This window comes from Ostrea edulis, chromosome 6, assembly GCF_947568905.1.
Source record: "Ostrea edulis chromosome 6, xbOstEdul1.1, whole genome shotgun sequence".
Classification (NCBI taxonomy): Eukaryota; Metazoa; Mollusca; class Bivalvia; order Ostreida; family Ostreidae; genus Ostrea; species Ostrea edulis.
In genome coordinates this window covers 38,116,868-38,129,159 of record NC_079169.1, presented here as the reverse complement: position 1 = coordinate 38,129,159, position 12,292 = coordinate 38,116,868, and the positions used below count along the sequence as shown (strand labels likewise).

Below are 12,292 nucleotides of genomic sequence, written 5' to 3'. Positions count from 1 at the left end.
ACAATAATGTATTATAAAGGGTGAAAAGTTTGTAAAACTATCTTGCAGTGTTTCTTGATGTGTTTCAGATCTGGTGAGCAGGGCGCCTTCTGGCAGGAGGTTGTCCTTCCTTTGAATTACTCCTCAGATTTCCAGATCATTATCGAGGCCAAAGTTGGAGATAACTACAAGGGAGACATTGCCATTGATGACATCAGCTTTACCCCCGACTGCCAAACCTCCAGCAACACATTGCCACCCCCACCAGCAACTCAAGGTCCCAGTGGGTCCACCATCCGACCTCCGGTCACCAGACCATCCAACTGTAACCCCAGCAGTCAGTTCACTTGTACGTCAGACAGAACTTGCATCAAGAAGAACCAAGTATGTGACTTCAGAAAGAACTGTGCAGATGGATCTGATGAAGCTCAGTGTGGTAAGTTTACTAACAAATTTAGAAATGGAATGTTTTATGTAATGTTAGATGTAGATAGCAGACAATTATGGTATCATTCCATAATATGACTCCGTAGAGCCAAAATGAATATTCAAATATTCGAGACTAGTATTCTATTCAAAAGCAAATATTTGTCGACATCATACATGTATGATTTTTAAAAATAAAATGCTCATTTTGTTGATATGTGTTAGTATATGAAGTTTTATTACTTGATGTTAAATCGTCCATTGTTTTTGGTAGATGTTTACAATTTTCAAGCTCTAAGGACAGGGAAATGTAAGATGAAAAATTGAATAATAACAAATAAAAGATTTGTTCTTTTTTCCTTTCAATCCAACATGTCTCCCAGCAGCTTGCCATGTTTGAGGGTGATTATTTGGAGCCAATTACTGGGTTCATTTCTTTTTTCTTTGAAAGATCAAGCTCAAACTAAAAAGAAAAGAAACCAACAACAAAAACCCTTAAAAAAACATAACCGAGACTCTGGGGTTATAGGCAAGATCTCATGTCAGATGTGCCTTCACTTTTGCAGTTACTGCCCTTACACCGGAAGTAGGGGTCATGCTTACCGATGGGGTCTTAAGCTTCAGAGAAAATAGGATAACAAATGGGTATTGTAAAGCTTACAGTACCAAAATGAAAATTATTAAAAATCTTCTGATGAAGAATCACTGGGCCTGAAAAGTTTACATTTAATTGAAAGTGCAGATTCAAGTTTCTCGAAATCGTGGCCCCTGGGGTAAGTTGGGGACACAGTAGGGATCAAAGTTTTACATGCGAATATATAGGGAAAATCTTTAAATATGGGCAAAGGTGACTCAGGTAAGCGATGTGGTCCATGGGCCTCTTGTTAGTATATACATTATGATTTCATCAAATTGAAAGGATGGGGAGGGGGGTATAGACCTATAGCCAGTATTTGATGCTTGATTCTGTCCAAGTTATGATACAAATTAATACCAAAACTTTCGCGAGTAATCTGTATTAAAAAAGAAAAGAAAAAAAAGGACCCCTGGAAACAAAAGCATGATAAAACCATATGATAATCTGGTATGTAAATTCAAATTCAATTGACACTAAGGCACGTCCGACCGCACGAGTCTATTAAATGATAGGTCCGGTTGGGTAAAATGTCTGACTGGTCATGTTGAAAAAATAAACAAGAAACTTTACTTTAGATGAACCAGAAGATATTTTATTCTTAACCAACAAAATAACTGTAAAGAGTTTGCGAGAAAGTTTGAAGCGTGTGATTACATAATCTCTATTTTTATTTCTGACTAATAAATAAGTCGCAGTCGGAAGTGGTGTTTTACGACATTTACTCGATGTTAATGTGTTTAAAGTTATGTTTCAGATAAATAGATATAAATTAATTCATTTTCATATTTTTAAAAACCAACAGTTTATTTGAATTTGATATAAGAAAGTGCATGTGTTTATCAAATTAATAAGTTACGTCGTAAACAGCTATTTTTCGGTGTTGACATAGGTAATGTCTCTATATTCAAATACGACTTCTTGTCCTCATGAAGAAAAGATATCCCAAGAGAAAAAAAGGATAAGGTTGGGAAGAAACAAATGAGGGCTTATGAAATAGAAATTTAAAAAAAAAACCGATTGAAGTCATTTTATTCCAAATGGACTAAAGAATTTCCATGCCGGGTAGAATCTAATGAAAGAGAAAATGTGTTTGAAAATAAAAGCATCAAATTGGATGACAAGACTAAAGATTTTTTTGAGACAATTAAATACATTTTAGTTCAAACTTTAATGTTTGTCATTTGAATTAAGTATTTAGATATGGAGTAACTATCAGTTCTTTCTGGAAAGTTGACCATGGCCAATGGATGTAAGGTCAGGTCTAGTAAAAATCATTTGAAGTAGCCCAACTAGTCTAGTGCTCAAAAAAGTAAATGTCAAAACCTGGTATTGTTCATTGTTTTCAAAAAAATTGGGGAGGCAAGGTTAAGTTGACTTTACAATTGTCTGAAAATTCTTGACAAGCAAAAACAAATATAACAAAACCCAAAAGCTCCAAATCCTAAATCATGGGGAAGTAAGGGGTGGGGGCAAGAGGTTGGTCCTGAAATTCAATCCATTGCTGGATTTCTTAAATTTTATCATTCCACTATAATTCAATACTACAGTGGAACCCCATTATTACGTTCCCCCTTTATTACATTAGTCCGCATATTACGTTGGAATTTCAAAGCACAAAACCATTTCTTAACAAACCTATATAAAATAGACCTCGTTATTACGTTGTCCTAAAATGCCGGGACTCGGTATTACGTTGTAAATATTCCGACAAAAACGTAATAAACCCCTAATTATTCAATAGTGATTCTCAAAATAATAAGCCATTCACACCTTGACTGCCTGAGGCAGTCACCACGTAAATTTCCTGGTCTGTTTGGGGATTAGAGACGCTTGATTGATCACGCTTCGATAGATCTAGCGACAGCAATACAGGTGAATACCCCGTATAGAAGCCAGTGATAAACAATTAAATAATGTTTATTTAGAAATTGTACTCTATAAAATTTACTTCATTTTTCATATTTTGATAATCAAAGAAATAATTTCTCAACCACCTGCGTGTTCAGCATAGTGTGATTACCTTCGCTATTAAAACTCTATTCACGGACAGCTTTGGCACCAAACAAGAAAGACAAAATTTATCGTAGCAATGTTACAACCGCTTGGATAACTGCTTGGACATAGGTGACTAAAGGTGTTCAATTAAAAAAATTGTTCATTGTTGGGACATGCAGCTTGGGTGTTCGTAAATCTCGTCTATACATACACCAATCTATCGGCCGATTTGTGCACGGCATTTACCTCAGTGAATATTTTAAAATCCCTTGATGCGCACATGATTTTAGTGCCATCATTTAGCGTTATAAATGAAATCTTCGTGCATCATTATATATTTTTTTTATGTGGATTGCGCTTAAATTGTTCTCCATGCATGTTTATCGTTGGTGAGAAGTGTGCAAGTGTTGGGTATCGTGTGCGTTTTGTGTCTATAGTTTTGTTGTTTTTTGGGTGGGATTTTTTTTATTGTGTTGTGTATTGTGTAATTAGAGAACTTAATAAAAAGGATGTTTTGTTATTTTTTAGTACGAATGTTGAATATGAACCGGAACGAGTTATTGAGAGAAATTTACATGAACGCATTGTTTTAAAGTTGAACAAAATGGCGGTCCAAACGAATGCAGAAAAAGCAACATTTATCAAAACATCCTTATGTATCCTACACCGAAATAAAGAAAAGGGATAAGAACATGCAGAATTACGGACATTAAAGATAAGATGTAAATAAAACAAAGTATCATAGTCTTTTAAACAAAGAAACAGTAAAGATATATTCACACACCCCTTCACGGAGTACCAACGGACGATATACAATTTCCAAATGATATTTTTAATGGATTTAACTGGGAACGTTTATTACGTTGCCCCCGGTATTACGTTATTTTATCGTGACAAAATGGAAAACGTAATAACGGGGTTCCACTGTACTATATTAAAAAGGGGGCAACCTATAGATAAAACTTTGCTTGTTAATATAGCCAACTTTGCATGTAATGATAACAGATTGATTGATTGCTTGAATATTGTTTAACGTCCCTCTCGAGAATATTTCACTCATGGAGACGTCACCATTGCTGGTGAAGAGCTACAAAATTTAGGCCTATGCTCGGCACTTATGGCCTTTGAGCAGGAAGGGATCTTTATCGTGCCACACCTGCTGTGACACAGGACCTCGGTTTTTGCGGCCTCATCTGAAGGACCGCCCCATTTAATCACCTTTTACGACAAGCAAGGGGTACTGAGGAACTATTCTAACCCGGATCCCCACGGGATTAATGATAACAGAAAAAGGACATTGTTGGAAAAAGGGGCAGCCTCTCCCTTCTCTCTCTCTCTCTGTGAGGCTATTGCTATGTGCTTGACGATTATTTATGTGTACTTTTGGTTAAGTTGATTTACACAAACATTTTCAAAAGATTGAATCTCTCACGTACATTGACACCTGATGTACATATTTTTATCTGCAGTGTGAAATGATTACAAATTAATAATTGTATGCGTTGGCTGCACATGTAATTTCTGGCATATTGAATGTGTGTTTTGGTCATCCAAAATATTGATAAGAAGTAATAATGAAGAATTGCTGACATGCTAAGATATATCCATAACATGATTCAAGATGCGGAGGACTGTGAAAAATCACATGCAGGACACATATACACTGTAAATATGATAAATGACTAACTAAAAAAATTTTGTACAGTCATATCATTTGTCAGTAATTACACTTCATTTTTCCAAAAATTCCTTAATTGGCACTTAATTACAATCAGAACTAGTAAATTCTCTATCTATTCCTTATAATGACGCAATCACTTGAGGACCCCATCGTGTTGTGCGCCCCCTGTATCCAGGGGGAAATAACTCATGTTGCACTGTGAACAATGTATCCCATTCTATGCTCATTGTATATCAATTCAGACACTTTCTTTTAACTTGTGTTGCTGATTGATGTAACATGAAATTTGACCTGATTTTTGAAACAGGAAACAGTTGTATCTGAATTATATTTTTTCATTATTATCCCAATTCTGAATGCTGACATAAATTTCAATGAAGAAAATGTCAAAATAAAATTACATGACTAATCAAGAACATTGACTAGACTCTGATCATATGGTTAGTATAATTTCTATATTTTCATCATACAGTTCCCACATACTGTGGATTTACCAATGGTTCTCTGTGTAACTGGAAAATCAATGCCTCCCACTCCAGTGTCCCGGATCAAACTTACAAGTGGAAAGTAGACACAGCGAGTACTGCAACATCGAGCGACTTTAGACCCACAGAGGATCAGCAGGGATACCGTAAGTCTTATTAAAGTGTTCTCTTAAATGCCTATTATGTCCAAATAGTTAGCATTGATTTGGTTATTTTTATGGTAACATGGTGCATTGTTGCAAATGTTTATATGTGATAATTTCATAAATTAGCTTCTGCTTACTGTAGATGTACTTTTTTGGGATTAATTTAAGCTATGCATGTGGTCATAATTTTCCACTGTAATTTGTCCCTGCTAACAAAAAGTGCTTATAAAACAAAGAATGGCAAATTGAATCCATGAATTACGAGTAATTTTCTACCTGTGTTTAATAAACGAAATTGTTATTTCGTGGAATTAAGAGTCGATGGATAATTGATTGATGTTTTCCGCCACACTCAACAATCTCTAAATTATCTGGTGGTGCCCAGTTTTTATTGGGGGAAGAGAGAACCCAGATACAATGTACCTGGGAAGAGACCACCGACCTTCCGCACGATGCTCAAACCACTTCGGCCACGGAGGTCCCCAGTCCATGGAGTAAAAGTATGTTTACAGTATATACCTAGGAAAAAGTAGATCTTATTTAATCTGATGTTTTCAGGTGGAGGCTGGTACATTTGGGCTGATAGTTCCCCAGGATCATTTAGAGATACAACAGAGTTATATACTCCTACAATAGGACAGACTGGTCCCCAGTGTAAACTGGTACTCTATTACTGGATGCAAGGCCATGCCAGACACTCCATGGAAGTGTATGTCCAAGTTAATAACAAAACTGATCATCTCTGGGCGGGAGAAGGTGAGCAATGAAAATTCTTCATTCCTTTTGGCATTTTGTTTATCTTCAACACTTAATGAAGATTATTATAATTTTTAATCCATTTTTTGCAGATGACCATGGCAAACAGTGGCAGCATTTGGAAGTGTTCATTGGTCCAAGACAGAACTTCAATTTAGTCATTCAGGCACGACGGGGTAGATCTTTCATTGGAGACCTATCAGTAGACAGCATCAACTTCATCAACTGTCAGCCCCCCATCACTCTTCCTCAGGGCTGCCCGGCTAACAGCTTACAGTGTAACAATGGCTACTGTGTCAAACAAAACCTGAAATGTGACTTCTCCAATGATTGTGGAGATGGTTCAGATGAAATAGTAAGTCACACAATATTATTAGTTAAACTGAAACAAAAATACTAAATTCTTTAAAATGTTTTTATTCATAAAGTTACTAATGGTATTTTATACAATATTAGATAAAAAAACAACTTTATTCAGTGATTAGAAAGAAGAAAAACTTATCCAGCAAATTTCTCCCTGTTGCGTGCCCTCCCCCTTTAAGAGAAATTGTGATACAAGGTCTAATTTCTCCCTTGGATCCCTTTTCTTGATGAGATATTTTTATTTACATTTATGACTTGCAAATCAAATAAAGAGATGTTTGTACTAAGCTGTGTCTCCTTTTGTAGGCTGTTGAGTGTGACCAGACCTATAAGGGCCGCTGTAACTTTGAACATGGTCTGTGTCCACAGTGGCAGAATGATCCGTCAGCAGACATTAAATGGTTGCCGTCTTCAGGTCGTACCAGGACCCTTGGAACTGGACCTTTGGGTGATCACACAACAAGGAGTAGCTCTGGTAACTGCAATTCTAGTTCATATTACCACATAAAATTCCATGCACGCTGACAATGTTAATCTTCAATTATCTCAGCTGCAATGTTTTTTTCATGAATAAGAATGAAGAAATACATTACTCTTTGATAATTTCAGGAACATATTTGTACATTGAAAGTTCAAGTCCACAAAAACCAGGAGACAAAGGTCGTCTGAACTCAGCAACAATCAAAGGAATATCTCAAGACTGTACGGTGAGTCATCAACAGGGTCGCCTAATCCCAGCACATGTAATGTACCATGTGACTTGTTGAGATGACCATATCCATTTGTGCCATAACTCTATCGAAAAGCAAGAAATATTGTTCAGTGCTGTATTTAAAAAGGCATTATTTTCATCTAATAGCTGAGGTTATACTTCCATATGTTTGGAGCCAACATGGGAACCCTGAACATTAAGAAACGATACAGCTTCCTCACAGAGAATTTGGAATCACTCTATTCTTGGAGTGGTAACCGTGGAGATTTCTGGTACCGGCTGGAACAAAATCTGACAACCAGTAATGCAGGAGACTTTGAGGTATATTAAGCAGCCATTGATTATAGGCAATTTGAGCAGGCATGAACGAGTTTATTCAGATGGATTGCAATTTTTAAAAAAATTTCATTTTACCTGCAGGTTGTTATTGAAGGAATAGTTGGTAATGGTTTCTATGGAGACATTGCAATTGATGACATCTCCTTGACACCAGGCTGTCAGTTTGCAGCCAGTAAGTGTACAATGTTTGGACTGCTAAACAGACATCTTAATATCTTAATGAACATAGTGTCAGTAAATCACACAGACCTCTTAATTAACATAGTATCAGTAAATCACACTACTATCTGTCTTGGTAAATTAGAAAATGATGTATATTGCTCTGTTATAATGAATTAATGGTATTAGAAAACTAGAAACTGTGAGTATCTTAATCATATAAGTCCTAAACTTGCTGTTTGTAATACTATAGATTATTTAAGATTATTTGTGAATTTTCTGGCTTGTAGTCTTCATGGTTTTTTCCCCTAGATACTGATATTATCACAATTTAACATTTTAGATCAGATTCCTGGGGTCCCTACTCCTCCTCCTACCGTGCCTGGAGTATGTGGACCAAACAAACTGACCTGTGCAAATGGAAACTGTTACAGCCAGTCCCAGAAGTGTAACTTCAGAGACGACTGTGGAGACAACAGCGATGAGGCCAACTGTGGTAAGAATTTGGACAACTTTTGAAATGCAAACATATAGGGGGAGGGGGGCATTCTGATGAAACATGGAGTTTCTATCTTTAAAGTTGATCAAAATAGTGATAATACATGTACGCACTGTGTATGAACAATATATGGTATAAACCTAATTTTCATCTTCTGTCATCAATATTAAACCAAAGAGCTTAAAACTGCTTACAAGCTATACCATTCATTCTCAATAAACCATGCTATACCTTAGTTGCCACGCCCATTTGTCCCAATATGTCTGTCCCAAAAGTTGAAAACTTTAAAATGAACAGACAGTAGAAGTTTATACTTGATACAAAGGATGCTTATGGCAAGACAGTGTGTCATGACTTTGACCTAGGGTTCTTTGGCCAAGTCCAAATTTCGCTGTGATTTTGGTGCATGATATGACTATCTAATTTAACATGCCTTAAAGACTCAGATTTAAACATTCTAAATTTTTTAAAAACAAATGTTTATGAGAATTGAAAGCGTTGTTTGTTAATATTTTTCAAGTCTATGGATAAAATCTTCAAAAATCATGTCAGTTAGAAAAGAGATGTATCAAAGAAATATTTTATAAAAAGAACTTGAAACGAAATGACCAAATTTCAGACATATCACTATATTCAAATGAGAGAAAAAAATATTGATCCTGATCAAAATTGATCGAAATTACTAAAATCATGTTGTTATTAATTGTATGCACTTTTCATTAAGAAATTAGTTTTCTTTATAAATTAGTTTAATTTGTAAGCCATTTTACATCAAGGGAATGTAGTTTTCTGATTATAATGTTCTCTATGACTACTTTTTAGCTCACCTGAGCTAAAAGCTCAAGTGAGCTTTTCTGATCACCCGTATTCCGGCGTCCGTCCGTCTGTAAACTTTTAACATTTTTGACTTCTTCTCAAAAGCCACTGGACCAATTTCAACCAAAGTTGTCACAAAGCATCCTTAGGTAAAGGGAATTCTAAATTGTTAAAATAAAGGGCCAGGCCAACTTCCAAGGGGAGATAATCAAGAAAAGGTAAAAATAGAGTAGGGTCATTAAAAAATCTTCTTCTCAAGAACCACTGGGCCAGAAAAGATGAAATTTATAGATAAGCTTTATTAGGTAGTGCAGATTCTAAATTGTTAAAATCATGGCCCCCGGGGGTTGGATGGGGCCACAATAGGGGATCAAAGTTTTACATACAAATATATAGGAAAAATCTTTAAAAATCTTCTTCTCAAGAACCAATGAGTCAGAAAAGCTGAGATGTATATGAAAGCTTCCTGATATAGTGCAGATTCTGAATTGTTAAAATCATGCCCCCCCCCCTTTGGGGGGGGGGGGGGGGCACAATAGGGGATCAAAGTTTTATATACAAATATATAGGAAAAATCTTTAAAAATCTTCTTCTCAAGAACCATTGGGCCAAAGAAGTTCACATTTACATGAAAGCTTTCTGACATAGTATAGATTCAAGTTTGCAAAAACCATGGCCTCCAGGGGTAGGTTGGGGCCATAATAGGGACTACGGTTTTACATGCAAATATATATGGAAAGTCTTCTGATATGGACCAAGATGACTCAGGTGAGCGATGTGGCCCATGGACCTCTTGTTTATAATTCCGATCAGGCTTAGATCAAATTTGAAAAATCGTAATAATTTGGAATTTTTACCATTTCATTTCAAATTCTTTTTAAAGTATATTTCTCTGATATATCTTTTTTCTAATTGACATGTTTTTTAAAGATTTTATCCATAGATTTAAAAAATATTAGCAAATAACGTTTTCAATTTTCAGAAATATATTTTTATTTAAAAAATCGGAAGATCTATTTGACTTGTTTAGGCATGTTTTCTTAGATATTCATATTATGAATCAAATAGCAGCAAATTTTGGACTCTAGAATATCTTATTTGCAAACAAAGCACCTTTTTATCATTTTGGGATAAATCATAAAAAATTCATATAAAATACTTGAGAGCTTGTATCACTCTTTCAATGGTGAAATCATACTTCATAAGAGGTGTTTTAATTAAGCCATTAAATAAAATTAGAGTGTAAAGAGCTACCGTAATTAGTGATTTTTTTTTTTTTTTGACAAACTTGGTGCTCTTACATTACAGCTCTTACAGTATGTGTGCTGTTACATTTATTTTTACAACAAAAAAAACACCTTCAGTTGCTATTTGAACTGTAGTTTGTTATTATACTTATGTCCTTTGTATGTATTTAATTATTCCTAAAGGTTGTTTTAAAGGGACTGGTTCACAATTTTTGATAAAAATATTTTTCATTTTTGATATTAAACATTAAAGATACAACTCATTTAATGTTGACAGCCAAAAATTTTAGCCTTGAATCTGTTATGTAAACAAAGACTCGAGTCTTTTTATGTATACAAACAAACAAATGAAATATTGAATTGTAATATGAAGCATCTTAATTTTGCATAGTCACAAATTTTAACTTTTAGATGACACATTTTCCCCCAAAAATGCTTGAAATGTGAAAGATATAATAAACTTAGATCGATATCCATTTCTTTTGAAAATTTCGTAAACAATAACATACCGCAATCTTTATTTACAAAACAAATAATGAACTATGTAAGCTTAATTCTTATGTGAAATCTTCATCTTTTAAACACATTAGACAGAAGATTTTGATCATTAAAAGTGAAAAAGGAAATTTTGAGGAAAATCATGAATCTCCCTTTAAATTGTTTTATATGCTATTAGAGTAATTATATCATTACATGAGGCACTATTAATAATAATAATTATGCATTTTAATTCTGACACTATGAACATATATGTCACATTGATTTTATATCATCTTTTCTCTTACATTTGTAAAGTGCTTTAGAGAACTAATGTTGATAGGGCACTATATAAATCTTTTGATTACCATTAAAATACTTGATGCAGTCATTGATAATAGCCAAATGGTGTGTCCTGAGTTTGAGTTTGTTTGAACAAATTCAAAGTTACTGCCAAAACGTTTCATGTTTTTGTTAAGGCCATAACTATGGGACAAAGAGACAATATTAGCACATACTTTTCACACAGTTTGGGTTATGGCTGGATGGTATCATGTCTATGAACCAGCCCTTGTTGATGTATTCAAAGTCATGGAGAGAAATGCTTGATATGTTATTGCAGGAAAATCACAATGCTAAGAATTTGAATTGGACTTTCAGGAACATCATGTAAATTTGAATTGGACTTTCAGGAACATCATGTAAATTTGAATTGGACTTTCAGGAACATCATGTAAATTTGAATCTGACAGAGGACAACAGTCTTTTTGTGGATGGCACAACTCCATCAATGATAATCTGGACTGGAAATTGATTTCTGGCCCCACCCCCAGCAAATACACAGGACCACAGAATGACCACACCTTAGGAACTTCTGCAGGTAAGTAAAGATGTACTCATAGAATTTAAAATCAGTAATATTTCTGATCAAAGCTTCTTCGAATGATATTTTATATCTACTAACCATGGACCTAATATCAGAATAAACTGATCTGTGGAGGATGCATGATAAAATGATTTTAACCTGGAAATACAAATAACATTCTGAATATAGGCCACTATCTGTATGTGGAGAGCTCCAACCCGGCCAGTCCGCAGGACAAAGCCCTCCTGGAGAGTAGCAAGTACTACCAATCAGGCCCCAACTGTAACCTTACTTTCTGGTACAACATGAATGGCCGAGAGATCGGAACATTGCAAGTCCTACTCAAGACCAGCATCAGTAACCAGCTGCTGAGACTGTGGCAGAAGACTGGAAGCCAAGGGCCAGACTGGAAACAAGCCTCCATCCCAATTAGCAGCAACAGTCAGTTCGCGATCATCTTTGAAGCTAAGACAGGCTTTGGATACCTAGGAGATATTGCCATTGATGATATTAATTACTCTGGTTGTGATACAGGTAATTTTAATTGATGACAGATTGCTAAATTAAATTATTTTCAACAGATTGTATTAAAACATGGTTACAGCGAACCTCTATGGCCAGCGAAAAACAGTTTGTTATAACCAAACTTCGTTATATCCAGTGTAATTTTAGTTATTTTGCTCTCATAGGGGAATAAATGATAAGCAATA

The 12,292-nt window shown here is 35.1% G+C and overlaps 1 protein-coding gene across 1 annotated transcript in view; it reads left to right on the top strand.

Moving 5' to 3' along the window:
• The window catches only part of LOC125646053 (MAM and LDL-receptor class A domain-containing protein 2-like), a 175,275-nt gene that overhangs the window by 153,410 nt on the left and 9,573 nt on the right, over positions 1 to 12,292 (top strand). Inside the window, exons 147-157 of the mRNA XM_056139554.1 lie at positions 69 to 415; positions 5,191 to 5,349; positions 5,908 to 6,105; positions 6,198 to 6,460; positions 6,775 to 6,943; positions 7,078 to 7,175; positions 7,328 to 7,501; positions 7,601 to 7,691; positions 8,022 to 8,174; positions 11,442 to 11,597; positions 11,772 to 12,116. Of these exons, the coding sequence (XP_055995529.1) occupies positions 69 to 415; positions 5,191 to 5,349; positions 5,908 to 6,105; positions 6,198 to 6,460; positions 6,775 to 6,943; positions 7,078 to 7,175; positions 7,328 to 7,501; positions 7,601 to 7,691; positions 8,022 to 8,174; positions 11,442 to 11,597; positions 11,772 to 12,116 (2,153 nt within the window). The remainder of the gene's footprint in view (positions 1 to 68; positions 416 to 5,190; positions 5,350 to 5,907; positions 6,106 to 6,197; positions 6,461 to 6,774; positions 6,944 to 7,077; positions 7,176 to 7,327; positions 7,502 to 7,600; positions 7,692 to 8,021; positions 8,175 to 11,441; positions 11,598 to 11,771; positions 12,117 to 12,292) is intronic.